This window comes from Castor canadensis, chromosome 9 (genome assembly GCF_047511655.1).
Source record: "Castor canadensis chromosome 9, mCasCan1.hap1v2, whole genome shotgun sequence".
NCBI lineage: Eukaryota > Metazoa > Chordata > Mammalia > Rodentia > Castoridae > Castor > Castor canadensis.
The window spans coordinates 94,194,609-94,216,718 of NC_133394.1; the positions used below are offsets into that span (position 1 = coordinate 94,194,609).

Sequence of the window (22,110 nt, forward strand, 5' to 3'; positions counted from 1 at the left end):
TTCCTCCAAGTATATACATAGAGTGGTATATGGTAATTTTATTTTTAGTTTTGGATCATATGGTAAATTTATTTTTAGTTACTCTCCAGACTGATTTCCATAGAGGCTGAACTAGTTTACATTTGCACAGTGTATACCCATATACCCTTATATTCTTTTCCCCCACATCCTTGCCAGAATTTGTTGTTTATTTTCTTGATGGTAGCCATTGTGACTGGGGTTAGATGGAACCTCAATGTAGTTTAGATTTGCATTTCCTTTATGGCTACAGATTTTGAACATTTTTCATGTATTTATTGGCCACTTATATTTCTTCTTTTGGAAAATGTTCAATTTATGTACCCATTTATTGTTTAGATTATTTGTTCTTTTCATATGCAATTTTTTGAGCTCTTTTATATTCTGGATATTAATTCCCTGTCAGATGAATAGTTGGCAGATTTTCTCCCATTCTGTCTTTTCGTTATGGTAAATGTTTCCTTTACTGTGGAGAAGCTTTAAATTTGATGCAATCAATTTGACAATTCTTGTTCTTATTACCTGAGCTATTGGAGTCCTATTCAGAAAGTTGTTGCCTATGTCTGTATATGAAAGTACATTCCCTATGCTTTCCTCAAGTACTTTCAATGTTTCATGACTTATATACTATCTTTGCTCTATTTGGAATTTTTACAGGATAAGAGGTGTGGATCTAGTTTCAATCGTCTACATGAAATATTCAGTTTTCCTGCCACAATTTGTAATATTTCCAAACATAATTCAATAATGCATTAGAAAAGATTATACCAGGATCAAATTGGTTTCACTTTAGAGATGCAAAGATGGTTCAATATATATGAATCAATAAACATAATACAGTATATAAATAGAATCAGGGACAAAAACTATATGCTCATCTCAATATATGCAGAAAAAGTCTTCAACCTAATTTAACAGCCCTAAGAGAAGAAGGGATGTACCTAAACATAATAAAGGTTGTATATGACAAAGCTACAACTGATTTTATACAAAATGGGGAAAACTGAAAGCATTTCCTCTAACATCAGGAATGAGATGAGGATGTCTAAACTCTCTATTCTTATCCAATATAGCGCTTGTACTCTTAGTCAGAGCAATAAGGTCAAAGAAGGAAGTAAAAAGGATACAAATACTAAAGGAAGAAGTCAAATTATCCCCATTTGCAGCTAATGGAATCCTATAATTAAAAGTCCCCAAAGACTCCACTAGAAAAATCAGTATTTTTCAATACACCAATATATACTAATAATGAACATGCTGAGAAAGAAATGAGGAAAAAATCCCCATTCACTATGTCCTCAAAAACCCACCAAAATAAACAAACAAAACAAAAGAGAAAAACCTTAGACTTCACCTAACCACGGAGGTAAAAGACTTCTACAATGAAAACTATAAAAGTTTGAATAAAGGAATTGAAGAAGATAGTAGATGGTGAAAGACTTTCCGTTTGTGAGTCAGCAGAATTAATATTGTGAAAATGGCTGTATAACAAAAAGCAATCTATAGATTCAATATAATCCTCATCAAAATTCTGATGACACTCTTCATAGAAATAGAAAAAAATCCTAAAATCCATATATAAACACAAAAGAAAAAAATAGCCAAAAACCTTTGAGCAAAATGAGATGTCATTATACCTTATTTCAAATTACACTTGAGAGCCATGGTAACAAAAACACCACTACACAAAAACAAACATATATGCCAATGGCATAGAATAGAGGACATAGAAATACATGCACACAGTAATGGTCTTCTGATTGTCAAGAAGAGTTTTGTAGTTACAGTTTGTACCACTGTTCAGCATGCTTCCATTTCAACTTGGAGAATCTTCCGTGTCAGATGCTGTGGCTCATACTTGTAATAACAGCTATTTGGGAGGTGGAGATCTGTAGAATAGTGGTTAGAAGTCAGCTCAACCAAAAAAGTTAGCAAGATCCCATCTCAACAAACAGCTGGGTGTGGTGGTGCACACCTATCATCCCAACTGCACAGGAAGTATGAATAGGAGGATTGTGGTTCAGGCTGACCCAGATGAGATCCTGTCCTAAAAATAATTAAACCAAAAAGGTCGGGGGCATAGCTCAAGTGGTAGAGTGTCTTCCTAACAAGTGTGAGGCCCAGAATTCAATCCCCTAGTACCACAACAAAACAAAATAAGCAAAAAAGAACTCCCTTTAACATTTCTTGTAAGGCAGATGTGAGGGTGAGGAACTTTCTCTCATTTTTTTTTTTCTGGGAAAGTCTTTACATTTCCTTTAGTTTTGCAGGTTGGTCTTTATTTCATTACTTTGAATTTATGATCCCACTCCTTTATGGCCTGCAAAGTTTCTACTAAGAAATCCAGTTTTAGTCTAGTCAAGGTTCCTTTGTATATGAAAAGTCTTAGTGCTCTCAAAATTTTCTCTTCATTTTGGACTTCTGAAAATTTGAGTAAAATTCTTTTAGTGTAGATTTCTTTGGGCTAATTTTATTTGGGATCCATTGAGCCCCCTGGATCTGTTTGTCCATCTTTTCCACTAGATTTGGAAGGGTCCATTATTTCTTTGAATAAATTTTATGCCTCTTTATCTTGCTTCCCTCTTACTTTTATAAGGTATATATTAAGTCACTTACATGATTCGAGCATGCAGGAATAGTCATCACTGTGTAAAATGCATTTTCTCAGAGGCTAGTCAATACAGAATTTGATTTGCATCTTTAATTTTAAAAATTCAAATAGTCATTTTTTATATTATGTGCATACTTTTTAGTCTCTTCCATTCATCTGAAATTTTACTCTGGAGTATCTGTGGGGAGGAGAAATTATTCTTGTCTACCCTGTAAAATGTATATCTGTCTCTGGATTATGTCCAATGAATTTTCCTCAGTCATAAATTATTTTTGTAGACATTATTTGGTAACAATTCCCAAATAACTATTCTTTGGTTTGTTTTCTGCTTTCTGCCTATGGCTTCTGTAAGGAGCCCAAACCATTAATCCCTTAGTCTTTCTTTCTCACAGTAAGTTTTGTTTCTGTACATTTTGTCCTCATTTAGGACTTTAAATTGGAATTTCTAGATCTTATAGATACTTGAGTAAAATTATTAGTACATCTAAGACACAACTAAATTAGTGATTTGGTGGAGAATCAGAGTTTGTTTAAATTCTGCAATAATAATTTGATAACAGAAAAATTATTTTGGAGTTTTCTGTATTAAATATAGAATTTTTCTGGCAAATTAACTTGAAAATATAGTATATATTTTACTGTTTGAGAAATATTACCTAAAGATGGGGAGAAAATAGACTTCATGACAATATTATGGACAATGTTGAAGAATCAAAGACAAATCAGAAATACAGAGCAAAAATACTCCATTATTTCTTTGATTTATTCTTCTCTTATTAGTAGACTAAAGAATCTCACAGAACAAAACCAAAACTCAAAAAGAAAATTCCAAAGGTGAAAATCAATTGATTTAAATTAAAAAATACTAATCATGAATTGGGATTCCATATTTTTGTGGCATTAGTAGTAGTGTGATTTTTGTTATTATTTTTTCTTTCAAATTACCAGCCTAAATATTGCATTACCCTGACATATCAGCTAAAAGCAGTAAATGGAAGATGTTAGACATATTTGAACTTGATCGTTCAGGATCAAAGCTAGATGTCTTAGCTCTTACATAATGGTTACTTTGTAATTAATTGACTTCCTTAAATAAATTAGCTTTCTTCCTCCCTCCTTCTTTTCTTTCCTTTTCTTTGCTGTTTTATTTTGTTATGTTTTTGTGCACTTAGGATATATACAGAATTACGAACAACACAATGCTTTTAATCAAAACAATAGCATCATTATCTTTCAAACTTCTGCTATGTGCCAATTACTACACTTAGTGTTTTATGTTATTAATTTATTTATTCCTTCAGTCTTCCTTCATTATGTCCTTTCTCAGATGAAGATTGGGGCACAGAGATGCTAAATAATTTGCGTAGTCACACAGGATGCAGAGTAGCCTCACATGAATTTGAAGAGACCTATCACTAGAATGTGCATTATTAGTCACCATGCTACATTGCTTAGAAGATCAAGACGGTGAAAATGTGAGAGAACTCCTAAAAGTGAAAATTGCTTGAAAGTAAAGTCCAAGTGGAAAATATGTTCTTGAAGGAGGAATTTGTACAGAATGAGAGCAGATCTTCTCTATCGACTGACTGTGTGACATTTAGCAAGTCACTTAAGCTTTCAAAGACTGAGTTGGGTATCTGTAAAATAAAGAAGGTAATTAGATGATCTTTAGACGTGTTTTCTGGGTCTGACTAATTCTATGATTTTATTTTCAAATTTCTTCAGTTGCTAAGCTTTCCAGTTTGTCATTTTCAAACTTGAGTGAGGCATCCATTCATTCCACTAACATCTGTGAGCACCCACTATGCAGCATACTATCTTCCAAGTGTCAAGGATAACAGTGAACAAAAGGGCAAGTATAAGGTCAGAAAGATAATAGCATGATGTCGTTAGAAACAAGAGAAAATACAAGTTTTCTTCTTGTCCATTAATTTTTGTTTGCTCCAGGCATGAACAATTTTAAACATATGCACGTACACTCATGCCCCAGAGCTTGTGTTAATCACCTTTCCATTGCTACAACAAATATCTGAGCCAATAAACTTATAAGAGAAAAGGCTTTTTTTGTCTCACAGTTTTAGAAGTACCAGTCTATGGTCAGTTGGACCCACCAGTTAGCCCCTAGTGAGGCAGAACCTCACGTTGGGAGTTGTGATGGAGGAAGCAGCAAACTTCATGGCAGCTAAGAAATGAAAGAGAGAGAGAAAGACACAGCGCTGTTCCACAATCCCCTTCCAGGGCACTGCCCCCAAATGACCTAAGACCTTCCTCTAGGCCTTACTTCCTAAAGGTTCTTCTATTAGCTAATACCACGCCTTTGACATCTGGGCTTTTAGGGGTATCCAAACCATAAAAACACTGGATTCTTTATGTCTTCAAATGGGTAATATTGAAAAGGGCAGCTCTAAGTGATGACCCACTACTGTAATGGTCAGCATGGCCATCCTGATTAGAAGACACATTGACCTGGCTGTATTGCTTCCCTGCGGCACCCCTTCCCTGTCATTTATGTCCTGCTAGCTCAGAAAGTGGTAACAAGCACATCTGTGAGCTGCAACTCCCCTTTTACTTTTCTCTAAGAAATGTCACTAGATGTAAGACAAACGGGAATCCTCAATTATAATAAATTTCCAAATTTCACATTTCTTCAAGGACACTGTGAATTTCCATTTTCCTGACTCAAGGGAACAGTTGACAAGATAAGAAAGAAAATTAACTTAAAAAAATGAAGCTTTCTTCCTCATCTTTTGGCTTAAGAAAGTTGTAAGGCAAAGAAGTCCCTATAGGAAAGATAGCCAGAATCCAAGGAGTAGAATATTAAAGATTTTGATACTACTTTATAGATTAGAAAAAACTTTTCTTCAAACTCTGCTGTGACCACTTAGACTCTTCCGTGCACTACTTTGTTTTTCAGGTCAAATATGTGTGAAAGGATGAATTTGTAGTAGTTTTTTCCCTTTCCCTCTCTTTAACACAGGTGAGACTTCTATTTAAAATTTTATCATTCCCCTTTAAGTCTGTTTCATGAAGTTCTACCTATGTAACAAAAAGGCTAGAGATACTATGAGCTTATAGCTGTAAAATAAGCACTACAAAAGAGCATTGTAATGATTGTATATCAATTGTCCTTAGAGTGAGTTTATCATAGAGTTGCTGCTATTTACAGAATCATTAACTAGATTTATAATGAGCACTGATAGAACAATAAATGAAGGTTTTATGAAAAAATAGACCTGATGTATCCATTCTGAAGAGTTTGAGTCACAAAGCCATCACGAAGCCTCTTTCTTCTAAAGAATTAGAATCAGATACAGAAAGAAAAGGAATTGTGCTGTATTTAATCAAAGAATATTGCAACTTGAAGAAAACTTGTGTTGGAACTAAGTTATTTGATGTCTTCTGTATTCTTCCACTCTGGCTTACCTCAAGGGAATCTGTTAAATCTCATGTAACTATCTATATGACCCAAAGACGACCACTTTTCATCTAATTGCCCATATGGTCTAAGAAAATGTCTTTGCTTCCAACCCCTTCTGGAAATTCTTAAAAATCAGAATTTTACATACACTGGTCTGCAGTAACCTTAATGGTTTCTTATTTAATTGGCTTTTAGAATCTTTAGATTATAGATTCCACATGAAGAGATGAAGTCCTATGAAGAGATTGATATACATTATCTGTTGCACTCATCCATCTTTGAGATTGTATTGCTGCCTGGCCAACTGGTAGATATATTTTCCTGTGAAATTTTAGAATACCATCTCACTTCCATGACGGTGCTTTGGTTTGGGGAATGTGTGTTAGGAAAGGGTAAAGTGGTACCAAAAAAGATCAATTAAGTTGCATCATCCCAGGATCATGGGAATTTTCTTGGCTGCTCTATTTGCGAAACACTGTCCTTCACTTTTCAGGAGAGAAACACAACAGTTGGGATTAATTATTCTTTTGTCATAGGACTAACTTTTTCTTTTTGATAAGCATCTCTGAAATGGAAGGGTAGATTTTGCCCTCCCCTGCCCTCTCTCATCAGGTCTCATGATAGGCAGAAATTGTTCACCTTCACAGTTGTTGAATTTGAGAGAGGGTGACCTCAAAGGATGTTAGATGAGACTTTTAGGTGCAGTTTGCAAAGGAGAATGCTGATGAGTTTTCTCATTTCCAGGAGAGAGGAAGAAAGGATCCCATTTTGTTTCAGTTGGCAGTACGTGTGATTTATTTTTCTTTCAGGTTTGAAAATTTCACAGAGAAATCACTGGACATTCTCTGCCTACTGGCATGGAAAGGTTTTTAAATCCAAATAATAGTGGGAATATTTAAAAGCATGCTTCTTTGGCAAAGTGAGCTCTGTGAGTTATCAAAACAGAACCTGGCAGTCGTTTTGCTGGCATGGATTTATTCTGCTTGGATGGGCTGAGGCTGATCAAATCATTGCACCCAGCAGCTGCTGGTTAATTTGCCTTTTGGAATTATGCTCTATGTGGTGTTTGTTAAAAGTTTGGGTGCATTTAAAGGGGCATAGCAACTAGAGGAATTAGGGAAGTTTAGGATACAGAGCCAAATAGCTAATATTTAGACAAGTATGTTTTGCAAAACAGGAAAGACTTTCTGGAGCATGCTAGATCTGTCATTAAGTCTTGCTGCTTCTTGAATTCATCTCTTTGCCCTCCATTCCCTGGCCCAGGCCTGCATCACACTTGTCTGCATGGCTCAGGTATGCCCTGGTTTCTTCTAACACCCAGCATCTAACTACTCTAATTCAGTCTGCTTTGCAGTTCAAAGCATTTGTTTACATGTACCTTTTAATTTCATCTATAGGAACCATCTTCAGCTCTCTCTTGCTCTGCACTTCACTTCAACTTATGGACATTTATGATCTTTAACTCTGTTCACACTATCCTTGGCTGCTCCTTTTCATGACCTTCCCACTTCAATTATATTTGCCTCCTGCCTTTTGCATTTAGACCTGCACATTCCTGAATCAGTGCCTTTATTCTTCACCTTTGCCATAAATTGCTTTCTTATTGCCTCCTAAAACCTACATTTTCTAGCAAGTTTTCCTTGATTAGGTAAGCACTTGTCATACTTAAACAGGATCTCTCTTAACATTGCCAAGACTTTCAAGGTTCTAGACACAGCTCATTTGCTGGGGTCTTTACTATTTTAGCAACTGTCTGGGAACATCTACATAGTTTTTTTTTTATTTGCCTCTCTCAGCATGCCTTTAGGGTAGATGTTGTCACCTTCAGTTTACAGATGATAAAACGGAGGCTCAGAGAGCTTAATCAGCTTGCCAAGATTCAGACAGCTAGTGAAGGGCAGGACTGAAAATTAAACACAACTTCCTTCCTCTTAATACAGTGTTCTTTTCACTATACTACAGCTGTTTATATGGTTATAAAAACAGCTAGGGCTGTTTTTACTGGTTGATTGCTTGTTATTGTTTTTAATTTGTTCTATTGTACCAATTAAAATAGGTAGACTATCTTTTATTTGTTTGATATCTTTCAGTCTATTTTTCACTCTACTGCCATACCACCCTGAATGGTCCCAATCTTGTCTAATGTCTTTTAGTGCCTCTTAAAGGATTAGAAACATTAATGGAAATTGACTCATCAAGTTATTTGTCAGAATACAAAAGTCTTTACCTTTGACACACTGTGCAGTTACTCCTAGGAGAAATTCAGTTCTTCTGATGAGTCCCATTGGCTGGATGCATCGGAGCAAATATGCGGCACACACAAGCAGTCAGCCTGGGAAATGAGCAAGTCAATAACCAAAACCAGGTCAGCCAGTTCCTCAGCAACATTCAGTCCTCCCCTGAAACTATGTACAGTTGCTCTCTGTTTGTGAGTTTTGCATCAATGGATTCATCCAACCATGGATCAAAAATACACCAAGAAATGTTTCTGTTCTGAATGTCCACAAATTTTTCTTGTCATTTCTTAAAAGTACAGTATAGCAATGATTTACATGGCATTTACATTGTATTTGGTATTATAAGTGATCTAGAAGTGTTTTAAAGTATATGAGAAAATGTGTACATGTTATATGCAAATATTATACCATTTTGTAAAAAAGACTTGAGCATCCTCAGATTTTGGTATCTGCAAGGGGTCCTGGAATCAATCACTTATGGATACTGGGAGATGACTATTATATCCTGGATCACAGAAATTTGCAGTGTATGATTATTTTCAAAGTCCTCCCTATGTAATTATACGTATCCATTTTATAATATTAAGAAGTTTGGTAGTCACTGCTATTAATAGAAAGATTATTTAATGGTACTGGGATGTCAGGTGCCTTATCAAGCCTAGTGTAACATGTCCTTCTGAAGTGAGTACTGTGTGGGCATTCTGGCTCTACAGGTGTCTTAATCCTATAAGCTGCTGATTGTAAGCTGATTGTAATATGAATGTGGAAATTTTGACCTGGGTTGAAGCTGGCTTATTCGTTGTTTTCTCAAGGTATGGGCATATGTCAGTTGTGAATCAACAAATGAGATAGCTAGTTAGCTACAGTCATTATTTATTGAATCTTTAACATGTGACTGATGGGGAAATTGCTACATATTACTGTCTTTATTTGAAAAATTAGGCAATCAGGATTCTAAAAGGGTAAGACAAAGAGGTCAGTTCAGAATTGAGATCCAGGACATAAAACTTCCAATATTTTCCTCCTCCTTCCAAGCAAGAGAAAGCATCCAAAGGGCAAATGAGAAGCATCAATTCCCACTAGGTCAAGCATGACTTCTTCTGGGCCTGCACCAGCCCAAGAGTAGATGGCAGACATCTGCTGAGCAGCTGGCTCAACAGCGCCAAGGTGTGGTAGTGAAGAGAAGGGGCTGAGGCAAAGCTGCCTGATCTGAGTCTCCCCTCTGCCACTCCTAGCCATGTGATCTTGGAAGGTGACTTAATCTGTATGTGTTTTGCTCATCCATAAACTGGAGATAATGGTGTTCACCTCCAAGCTTGTTTTGAGTATTAAATGAGATGATATATTAAAAAGTCAATAGACCAGCATTTGGCACCCAATAAATGCTATGTAAATGTCTAAGTCAAAAAAAAAAAAAAAAAAACCAGGAACAACAATGAAACCAAAACCAAAACCCCAGACCAATCAACTCATTTCTCTAGCATGGTTCTGATAACATTTATGGAAAGAAAGCCTTCTCTTATCATACTTGCGTTGTACCCAATAAAAATCACCAGTTTCTGAGAGGGAGCTTGAACACAAATTTTAATTGCACTATTACTCCTTACCACCATTACCCAGTGTCCAGTGCTAGTTTGACTCTAGTGCTAGTCAGACTCAAAAGTCTGACTTTGATTACAGACTGGAGAGAAGACATGAAAGACTGGAGGATATTGTCCAGGGAAACTGGCAGCAAGACAAGAATATAATTATATTTACAAGTAAGCATTTAAAGTGAGTTGATACATTGAACTTTTTCTCTTTTTCCCTTTTTCCAGCTACCACCACTCAGTCTAGGCGGAAAGGCCACTTCTCTCGATGCCCCAAGCAATATAAGCACTACTGCATCAAAGGGAGATGTCGCTTCGTGGTGGCCGAGCAGACGCCCTCCTGCGTGTAAGTGGAGTGCCCCGAGTCAGTGAGTAAAGGGGCGCAGAACGGTGCCTGCCTGGGGCTTGGCAATGGAAAGTCTGAGCTAACCATGCCATCTGCCCGGACGCAGTTCCGCCTGGTCCTGCCCTTGGCCACTTGTTTAAGACCAGCTCGGCAACTACTTATGGAGAAACTGACTCACACTTTCCTCCTGAAATATGAGTGGGTGAGAGCCCAGATCTACTTCCAGGCTGGGCAGTGTTCTCTGCTTCTTTACGCAAGCAAAACTGATTCTGTCCAGTGTTAGGATGCTTTTCAGCTCAAACAATCTCCTGGATGGTACAAATGGAAACAAATCTTCTGGCATCTGTGAGGTGGTTCACAGTTAATATAAATATGAAGGAATTTCTGCCAAATTAAAAGCTCCTTTTTTGCAGGTGTCAGTTAAGGGTGAGGAAGTCAGTCCTGTCTATAAATACATTAGCAGAATCTATGTAATACAGCAGGGAATTGGGAGAAAAGTTCTCTTTCCAACTCTTAGTAGATTAGGAATCCAAGTTTAATTTTACTCAGGCATACACAGCATATTTTGCTTCTTTTTAATGTTTATTTTCTTTTAAATTGATGCCCCTGTAAAGTGATGTCTGGGATCTTTCTTCATAGAGGCACATAGTAATTTTTAAGTACAATTTTGACTTTAAATTCATGGAATAGTTATATTCTTTTGTAGTTTCCTCCATATACAGTTTTTTTCATAAGTATCTCAGAACAGTGATTGTGAACACTATTTTTTTGGAACTTTAAAAGTCAACGGACTTCTTCAAAAGTTAATTATAATTAAGTTCAATTTAAAAAGAAGTATGCATGGATATTTCTTAACAGATAAGAATTGATAGTATAAGAAAGCAAGGAAAATGTTTCTGTGCCTGTGTGTGCACGTGTATGTGTGCATGTTAAGAAGGGTACAATTAATTTTTTTTTAATTTCACATAATTATTTACTGGCTTAGGGCTGGTGGAGTAGCTCAAGCAGTAAGAGTGCCTGCCTAACAAGCTTGAGGCCATGAGTTCAAACCTCAGTGCCATCAAAAAATAATAAATTAATAAATAATATTTAGTGGCTTAGAGGCATTTATTGAGTTTTAAAAATAATAGTGCCCTTTAACTTGGCACATTTTTCTAACTCACCCCTAAGTCTGCAGATTTATTGTTCTTTAATATTGCTGCCTTCTAAAATGAAAATCTACCTAAAATGTGTAATCTACCTGCCGAAGATCAACACAGCCTAAGACCTACAACCTAATACTTACACAGCTGTTCTTGTTCACTTTGAAGTTAAAACTCATTTCCTTGGCTTTTGTAGCTCCTCTGATCCTGGCTTAACTTTCTAGCTGTATCTTTCACCATTTTCCCAAGTGTTGCTATAAAATCCCACATCTCTTTTCATGATTTATTTCACAATTTCTGCTTATAACCTGGAGAATTTATTCCTACTGATGGTTCAGGTTGCAACTCAGCCACCATCTCCTTCTGGACCCCCTCATTTGCTCCTTCCTTTCCAGGAACACACCTGGCTGTGAGGTGAATGTTCCTCCTCTGTGACCCAGACATACTTTAATGAAAGCTGTTTCCACTAGAGCATAGCTGTCATCAGTTTCTTTGCATGTCCCTTCTGTAACTATGAGTTCTTAAAGGGAAGGGTTCATACTTGCTCATTTTTGTGTTTCAGTGGTAAGCCAGTACCCAAAATTTAATGGTGTGCAAGAAATGATTGATGAGTAAATGAATAAGTGATTCTACCATAGTCCATCTAATATTATGCTAAATTTCAAAACCAGGAATACCTTGTTAGTAGTAGAATGGCACAGAACCAATGGAGGCAGAACAAAACAGGGCTTAGAATGCAGATTTTTGAAGTCAGATAAACCTAATGTGAGATTTTATTTTCACCCATTATAAGGAGTGTAAATAATGGGTCATTTATTCCTATGTGTCTTTATAATCTATAGAAAGGTAATAGTACTTTTAAGTATTGAAGATTAAGCCAAATAATAAATGCAAAAACCACTTATCATGTTACTCAGCACAGAGTAGGTGTTCCCTAATTGAGCCACTGAGATGAATGGCAGATATTGGACCTAGTTCTGTCCTAGGTTAGGTAATTTGGTGTATCATGAATTCAAGTGAAACAGTCTAGTCTGTGGTGACAGTACTATTTTGAGCTATCAGAAATATCTCCTTTGGGTTGGAATCATAGGAGTTTACGGACTCCTGCTTTTACACAAAAAACCAAAGTGTACTTCAAATAGTTCAAATCCCCTATTTGTTTTTTCAGTATTTTCTTGGCACTTGGATAATTTGCTTCCAGATGCATGATTATTTATTTGTTTATTTATGTGTCACAGGTTATTTACATGCTGCTAAGGGCATGAACTTAGGAGTCAGATTGCTTGTGGTTGAATCCTAGACCTACTCACTTAATTTCCCTGCATCTCAGTTTCTTCACCTGCAAAATAGGGTAATAATAGCACCTATCTCAAAGAGTGAGGTAGAATAATGATTGTGTTAATACCTATTAAATCTCCTAAAACAGTGTCTGGTGATTATTTGGGAACAGAGATCTTAAAACCTGGTTTTTGCAGTCCCTCAAGGATCATGGAAACTTTAAAAATTTTTTTCAATTTTTGGTTTTATTCTATGAGATGTTTATTCAATAAGCATTTATTCACCATTCAATATACATTAGGACCTTACTCCTTTTGTCCCTTACTCATCCATATAGGAGCTATACTTAGCTAATATGTTATTGGTTTTCTCAAGAGAGAAATAATACGAATTCTCCATAACTATGTCAAGGTTTGACCTTTTAGTATTGGGTTGTAATTTACAGGAACTACTTACTGCTTACTGAGGAATCCAGTTAAAGCATGGTTCAGCCATTGAATCCAGAGATCATAATTAGAAAAAAATTCTAAAAGAGAATAATTTCTATGCCTTTTATGGGCAAAATTACTGTTTAAAATGCCATATTTAGTAAATTTGTTAAAGAACAATTTAAGTTAATTGGAAGAGACTATACCTATTTGTAAGATTTAACCACATTCCTAACTCTAAAAAAATCTTCCTCCCACATGCAATTTAAAGTGATTGTCCACCATTGTTTCAATCCTATGTACAACAGACTTCTGATATTTCAAGACATTTCTAAGCTCTCTCCCTATACTTTAACCTTGAAATGAAGATACCTAGCTGTCTTGCAGGAAGCAATTCTCTCTCATTTATCCTGGGGTGTTTTTGCAATAGGTGGCATTAGATGTCTTTCTTTCTGCTTGCATTGCAGTTTATCTTTCAGTTGAGATTGTTCCTGAGATTGGTTTTTGTTTGTTTATTTATTTTTGAAGCACTGTATCAGCCTTTATATTGGTATTAAGGGATTTTCTAACTTGAGAAATACAGGGTTTGTGGGAATTAACTGCCTTGGCTTTTGTCAAGCATAAGATATACAACAGCGTGGCAGTACTTCCTTTCTTAAAGAAAAATGAGGTTGCATAGTAATGGATGCAGAGTTAATCTTTTTGACATTTACATAATTATGTATATGGCCAGTATCTCTTTGTTTGAATGTGGCTGAGATGAATAAAAGGAAAATATTCATTATTGTGGAGGTGCTAATGTTGCAACAGATAAGTTTGCTTCAAATATCTTCAAATTTTTATGCACGTTTTAAGCTTCTGACAACAATTCAGAGAATTCTATAGGTAGTCCACAAATCACTGAGCCATTCTCTCAGCTATTGTTGCTCAGACAAGTCTCAGCTTGGTGACACTGTATTGATGGAGGCTTGAGAGACTTAGGGAAGTGATAGCCACACTTAGACAGCTGGTTGATTGGGTTATTCCACTGGAATAGGTCCATGGAGTAAAAGGAGGCCACTCAGAAGAGAGTGGAGGAACTGATGAACACATCTGGAAATGTAGCCTTAGAGACCCAAATAAAAGAACTGGCTAGGACAGTGCTTATGGGAGGTAGCTGGGGAGGTAGCGAATGCAAGAGTAATAGGAGAACATTACCTTATTCTGTCATCTCCCAAGCACTAGTACTAGAACCAAAGTGTGTGTGTGTGTGTGTGTGTATGTGTGAAAGAAAGAGAGAGAGAGAGAGAGAAAGAAAGAGAGAGAGAGAGAGAGAAAGAAAGAGAGAGAGAGATTTTAAAGTTATATTTATGAAAATTTTTACTTTCTATATTTGGACACTGGGTTATGAGGTTTCACACACATTACCCTGTTCAATTCTATGAAACAATGTAATTTAAAAAATAATTTGTAAGAGTGCTTTGGCACAGTGAAACTGTTCATATTGCCTTATGATGAAATTGGAAAATGTTCACAAGTTTCAGGACTGGAGGACAGCTTTTCTTTTTGTAAAGAAATTATATCTTTATTAATCTCAAGCAGTGGAAACAATGTTAGTCTCTTCAGAAGATGAAGATTTATAAATCTTGTATTTTTACCAGGTCGCCATCTTGTTTTGTTTTTATAGCTGTGATGAAGGCTACACCGGGGCGAGGTGTGAGCGTGTGGACCTGTTTTATCTGAGAGGAGACAGAGGACAGATTTTGGTGATTTGTTTGATAGCTGTTATGGTCATTTTTATCATTTTGGTCATTGGTGTCTGCACATGCTGCCAGTAAGTATTTTTAAACTTCATTCATATGAACCTGAGAAATTGTATCTTGCCCAGTGCTCTTTCTGTTCCATCTTTTCTTCCTTCTAAACTTCTTCCCCTTTACCATTTGCTTTGGTGTAAATAAATTTACTTTTTGAGGTTTGCTATCATTAATATTAATGGATTTATTTATAATGGAACAATAAGTTCATGATTTTTACCATTTTACTGGAAATAATTATAACTTAAAACTTGCATAAATCTTTTAGCTTAAAAATGCCAATCATTTAGTCCTGAAGGCAGGTATATTTTGTTGTTAGTAAATTAAATAAGAACTTTACTTTTCTAAAACTGTATGACTGAGGAACATTGAAAAATAGAAATAAATAAAAACATTTTTACTTGGCCACATTAATGTAATCAATTTTCTGTGCAAATGATGGTTATACTATTTCTCCTGTCTTCAACATTTCCTTACTACCATTTTTGGAATTAAGAAGTATGTTGCTTTTGCTTTGAGGCAGAGTGGCTTGGTGAAATTCTTAATTGAATTAGTTTCTCTTGAAACCCACCAATTTTTTTTAATTACAGAAAAACTACCACATAGTATGCTGAAAGGTATTTTATTAAAGTGCTGTCTTGAGAAGGAAGCCCAGCTTCCTAAATTGTTACATCTACTTCCAGGCTGTGTCCACACCAAAAAAAACAAGGTGATTCCTTTCTTCACAACATTTGTGGGAGAAAAATGCTAGCATAGACAGTCTTTTTTTTTTTTTCTGAGAAAATAATTTATTCAATTTTAAATGAGAAATTTTCAAAAAGTTTAAGTATGACCATTAATGAGGCCCTGAATTTGTTCATTGATTACTTAAATTTAAATGAATTTTTAAAAATCAAGAAATTCTCTCAAAATTCCTTCAGCCTTTTCTCTAAACTTCCAAGATAGGTCATTTGTTTTGTTCAGGACCTGAACCATGAAGTCTCTACTCTAGACTAGATCCAAAACAACCTGAATAACAGAAAAGCAAGATTCTAAACTGATGTGTGATCTCCGTTTTCTTTAAGCCCACTAATTCATGGTTGTTGTTTTTTGTCGATGTGATTTTATTTATTTATTTATTTGGCAACAATTGAAGAGTAGGAGGCACAGTGAAATGGTACAGAAAATGCATGTTTCATTTTTATCAAGCCTTTTACACTATATATCAAGCCAGTGCAATGGCTCATCAAATAAATTGCTTGAAGATGAAAACAAATGACCTAAACTGGAACACAAGCAAAATATAGATATATGTGCCTAGTGTAAATGCTGCCTACCAACTTACTTTACATTGATTTGCTTATCTTATAATATATAAGCTGTCACTGCTTCTCTTAGAGAAGGGAAGTGAATGTTTAGTTGCTCAGTTATGATGACTGGATCTCCCATTGCTATCTTGTCATGTTTTTGTTATAAAATCAATTAACTGTTTTTCAAATACATCTGGTTGTTACATTCCTGTTAGTGTATATGGAGCAGGAGAAAACAGGTCACTTGATGGGAAGGCATTTTCTCCAGTCTACTCCTTGATGTCAGCCTTTCAATTGGGACATGATGGGCTGAAGGACCCTGAGGTTTAGTGCAGGTGGAGAGATCAGCTGGTGGCAGATTGTCCTCTGATGAAACCCAGGTCCTTGCAGGTCTTTCCAGTCCACAGTGGGCCTTTCCCTTCTCTGACGCCATCTTCTTCTCACAAAGGTGCTGAACACAAGTCTGGTGGACTGAATATGACTTGGGCAAAACAAGAAGTACCTTCCATTCAAATCCCTGCTCTACTAGAGCATAGACAGTCTTTGATTTTTGTCTCAGCTCTGCTGTTATGAACTTTGAGACTTGAGACAAATTTCTTAATGCTTTTGAAAATTAATTATATGCTTTTGGTAAAACACAAAAGTATTATACCAGCTAATCTATAGGATTCTTTTTAGTTATAAAATTAAAAAATATTTTTAAGTTTATGTACTTTATGATAGAAATGAATATTTATAATGCTAGGTTTGAAGAAGAGAATGAGTTAAGTAAAGCTGAGAAATGGCCTATTTTATTATATTAGTTTTGAAATCCATTGTTCAGGAAACTGGACTCCAGTCTAGAATATTTAACCAATATGTAAAACAAGCTTAATATCCAGAGGCTACCATTACTGTCAGTTTTCTTGTGCCTGTTTCTAATTTCTACTGTTTCTTCTTTATAAACTAAATAATGCTAATCATTGTAATTTGTAAAAAGACTTCCCCAGAAAAGTTTTTGTGTGTTAACTAATCTCCATTTACAAGCAGGTTTCATATTCTTATTATTTAGGTGAATAGCCTCCACCTCCACTGTTGCCTATTATAGCTGTCATTTGAATCTAGAAAAAAAATGAGTTAGAAGAAAGCCCAAAATATTTAAGAAAAAAGGAATTTATGCATTTTAACAGTGTAGAAATGAGACCATTGGCTGTCTTATTGAGTAAGAACTAACAGGCTCATAACTAACATGATATTTTTCTAAGTCCTCTACGGAAACATCGGAAAAAAAGAAAGAAGGAAGAAGAAATGGAAACTCTGAGTAAAGACATAACTCCTATAAATGAAGATATTCAAGAGACTAATATTGCTTAATGGTAAGTGTGATAAACTTGATAGATGGGAAACTATTCAGGTGACTTTAAGTGGTAAAAAGGGGCTTACCTCTAACTAGTAATTATTGCTTGGAATATGATTATATTTATGAACATCTAAAGTAAGTTAAATTTTTTTTCATAGAACATAAGGTTAAATAAAAGACTGTCATAACTTTGTTCTGCATGTTATCACAGAAATAGACATTCTAATTCTGTGGGTCATAATGATTATTATATATTTTCTGCCCTCATTTCTGAGCATAAGAAAGAGGTATTTTAATTTGGACATATCAAACTGAGAAGAAATAACAATAGCAATGGTCCATGTTCTAGTAACAACAACTACACTTACTGAGTGCTCACCATATACTCTATGCACTGTTCTAAGCTCTTTAGATGTTTTATCAATCAGGATCCTACAGGAGTCACAAATCTTAGATGATCCAAGAGATTTTGATGGAGAGATTGTGAGAGCAGGTTTCAGGGAACCCACCAGGAATGTCATGGCTCTCTGAGTCTGACAATGGCAAAGAGCTGTTTCCCTTCTTATGCCCAGTGATGTTGGAGTATTATTCTAGCACTCTGAGAAGCTCTGGAGAAGCTCACCAGTCTGTAGTCATGGTGGAAATAGCTGCTGCTGGACCTGAACAAAGATGGAAGGAAGAAAGAGTGGGATTAAAAAAAAAAAACCCTCAAATATTCTCTGCTAAACCCATGGGATTGGAGCCCCAGTGATGTAATCTGTAGTGGTTTCCCCTGGAGAAAGATTGAAGTGGGACATACCAGGCAGAACTAGTAGAGTCAGGCAAGAAAGTTTTGGTTGTAATGACATAAAACCCAACTCAAACTGGCTTAAAATCAAAACAATGTACTGGCTCACGTGAATGGTGGCTCAGAGGGAATGAGAGTTTCCCATTTGGTAGAACCAAAAATCATACCTAAGGAAAACAGATTATTTCTGTCTTTCTGCTCAATGTCTAAAGAATTAGCTTCAAATTCTAGTTCCTCTATGTCATAAGAGAGTGCAGTAGCAATTGGGCCATCTGCTTCCTTGTTCATATCCAGCATAAGAAAGCAATGACTTTTCCTAACTCTTTCTGCATACAAAGACTCTCTGAGCTGGACAAGGTGGAACATAACTATAATTCCAGGATTCAGGAGACTGAAGCAAGAGGACCATGAGTTCAAGGCCAGCCTAGGCCACATAGGGAGTTTGAAGCCAGCCTAGACTACATAGTAAGACACTGTCTTAAAAAAAAAAAATTGAACTCCCTACTCCCCAAAACCAAACCAAACTAAAACAAAGAAACCTCTTCTTTTCTCAAACATCCAGTAGCTTCTTAATTGAGTGTAGTAAATGCTTGTTTGAGAAATTATAATGCTCTCCTAATTTATTTCTAGGACAACACTAATCAATTGAAAACATACATGCTGGCTCTAGATTCTTTATTATTACTGTTATTGTTGTTATTATCATCTTTGTTATTGGCCAGTACATCTCTTTTAAATGGCTGCTTTGATTTTCTTTATTCTCACAGGCTATGAGGGTATCTCCAGGCTGGTGGCAAGCTACAAAATGTCTTCCTCATTTGAAAATGGACAGAATGTGTCTCAGGAAAACAGCTAGTAGAAATGAATCTTAAATACTGTATTTACTTTTTGTTTTTATTTGTAACTTTAGTATGTGTTATTATTTTTAATAATAATTTTATTACAGTCTAGTAATTGAGAAAAACCACTTGGTTAGGTAGCAATGATAAGAAGAGGAGACATTTCAATAAATTTCCTCTTGTGTTTTGTCACTAAGGTTACTAGTCAAATAAAGAAGTGGGAAGGAATTTAGATCTTAGGAACTGAATTAATAATAAAGCTACATTTCCACATGCTTACCATATGCTGAGTTTGAAATATATTATTTCATTTAATCCTTTCAACAAACTGAGATATATAATATGTTCCTCATTTCCCACATATAGAAAGAGGCCTAAAGAAATTTGGTTATATAACCTAGATCTAGAGAGTTAGGAATTGGTGGAGCTGGAATTAGTACAAAGATTTATCCAGGATTCAAAGATGGTGCTATTAAGTATCATTTTTATTAGTTTGGGTTTGTACAATTTAACTCCATAATAAAACCCAAGATTTCCTGTAGAACTGTGTTTTGCTAGAATTCCAAGATATGTAAGCCATTTTCCTAAGGAAATACAGAATGCAGAGTCCCAGTCAGTGTTGAGTTACCATCATGCTTTCTGTGGAGGTGACTTTTATTATGTTTCTTTGCACTTTTGTAAAGTCTTAGTGACAAGAGTAACTTCTTACTTTTCTAAAGCAAACAGATTTGCCTCAAAGTTAGGGTAATGAATAGAGTAAAAGTAAGTACCTGACATTCTTTAAGCCTGGGGTAAGTATTTACACTTAAAAGAAAATAAAAAATGGCACTGGAAGATGATGTTAATGCCAGCACTGCAGACCCCAGGGTGTCACTGGTTGTGACCTTATCCTCAGTTGTTTTTACTCTAAACCATAGCATGTATGGCTCAGGTGAATTTTAGTGCAGTGAAGTCATGGCCATAGCATCTATTACTTGAAACTTATTGACAAATACTCCTTCAGGTACATGGTTTATCTAGTAAGCACCTAAAAGAGTGAAATCTGTGTTTAGTCAATATTTCACAGAATATGAAGCTTTCAACATTGCCTAGGTGAATCACTTATAAAAAACAATGGAAGACATCCCTAAACTGCTGTACTTGCTGTACTTTGTGTCTCAGTCAAGCACCTTCTTTTCCAGAATCATTGTAAATTCTGCACTACAATGTAGATTCCATGGCCAAAGTGAACCAGAGATTTCAGACAGAAACTGAAATTGTATACCTCCTTCCAGCATACACAGTGTTTTGAGTGAGACTGGGTTATACTTCTGTATAATACAGAAATAGCTCACCTAGCAATAAGAGCTAAGTCAAACAACTGACAATTTTCAAAATCGATTTTTTTTCTTTAGACTTATTGGTCATCATTGAAACAGGATTATATACAAGTGACTCATGTTGTATGTGCTTTATTTTCAACAGTCTCCTTTGGCTCATTCATGTCCTTTCTTCTCAGTCTTCTTTGATACTAAAAGGTGTTGAAAGAAACATCTAGTCATTTAAAAACACAAAAAAATGCTGTAAATGTTTCTTCTTTACTTGATTGAAATTGGATGGCCAATGAAATCTCTTATGCCAATTCAAGCTTGAGAATTTTGTTTTGATCCTAAAATTTTGATGGTGTCTCTTGAAATTTTGATATTGAGAAAGAATTTCAATGACTTGCATAACTTTTCAAAGTGTGTTTTATAATTATTTTTGCATATACTAATGACTGTTTATGTAAACTGTCAACATTATTGTGTAATAAAATAAATTTATTTTTAAATAAAGCAAGCATATTTTCACCTGGGAATTTTCTATTAGCTCATGAGTTGTAAATAGAAATAAATTTAAATATTATTATTTTGAAAAAGTTTATATATTATAGAAACTACTTATTAATGCTTTTGAAATAGTCCATTTGGATCATCTGTTTTCCTTAGAAGTTAAAGTATTTGGAAGTGTAGTAGACACTTACTGGGCTTTCCACCCAATAACCTGGTCCTATCTTTGATCTCCACCTACAGCTTTACTTGGTTGGCCTAAAGTGGGTGCTTAATAAAATTGGGCCAATTAGAGTCATTCCAGGATAGTTGGGGACTTGAAATCAGAATTCTTTGGGTTTCTGAGGTATAAAAATGTGCATTTTGAAAGTATGAAAGTTACATTTTCCTTCATGTGGACGAGAAGAACAAAAGAAATTAATTGGCAGAGAAAGAGAAGCTTCAAGCACTTGGTCAGTGGAGAACAGAGATGAAATGCATTTCCCTGAGTCTGAGTCCTGGTTACATGCACTGTCAAAGTTTAGCCTCATTCCTATCTGTGGGCTCTAAGACATGCTGGTATGTGTATAATAAATTCCTCATTTAGGGCTGAGGTTGTAGCTCAAGTGGTAGAGCACCTGCCTATTAAGCCGGAGGACCTGAGTTCAAACCCCAGTACCACCAAAAAAATGTATTAAATTAGCTAGGCTTGGTACACGGTGGTGTATGCCTATAATTCCAGTTACTTCGGAGATGGAGAGGGATGGGTCATAAATTCAAGACCAGCCTAGGCAAAGTTAGCAAGAACCAATTTCAAAAACAAAACCAAAACAAACAAAAAAGGTCTGGGAGCAACCCTAGTACCAAAAGAAAAAAAAATTTCTCATTTGGCTTAAGCTAGTTCTACTTTGGTTTTAGTAACCTGGAACCAAGGTCCTGAACAACTCAGGTCCATCATTAAACTGTGGATAAGAATTTTAAACACAGATATGACATCTCCTGTGAAATGAAATATCAAACCATTGATTTCAAATAGTGCCTATTAATGTACAGAAGGACATTTTCTAGAAACAACTTTCCATTTTTACTATTCAGCCATTCAGGAGAGCATAAAGAGGGAGCAGGGAGTTTGGTGAGCATTTACTGGGCACCACTGTATTACAGGTACTGTGCTACCCATGATGACAAATGCTAAGGAGGAATAAGACT

The 22,110-nt window shown here is 35.6% G+C and overlaps 1 protein-coding gene across 2 annotated transcripts in view; it reads left to right on the top strand.

Moving 5' to 3' along the window:
• Positions 1-20,951, top strand: part of Btc (betacellulin) — a 60,868-nt gene extending 39,917 nt beyond the window's left edge. For both annotated transcript variants that reach the window (XM_020169258.2, XM_074041999.1), the window contains 4 exons: positions 10,102-10,219; positions 14,734-14,880; positions 17,394-17,504; positions 19,043-20,951. In XM_020169258.2, the coding sequence (XP_020024847.2) occupies positions 10,102-10,219; positions 14,734-14,880; positions 17,394-17,502 (374 nt within the window). In that variant the 3' untranslated portion in view covers positions 17,503-17,504; positions 19,043-20,951. The remainder of the gene's footprint in view (positions 1-10,101; positions 10,220-14,733; positions 14,881-17,393; positions 17,505-19,042) is intronic.
• The last annotated feature ends 1,159 nt before the right edge of the window (positions 20,952-22,110 follow it).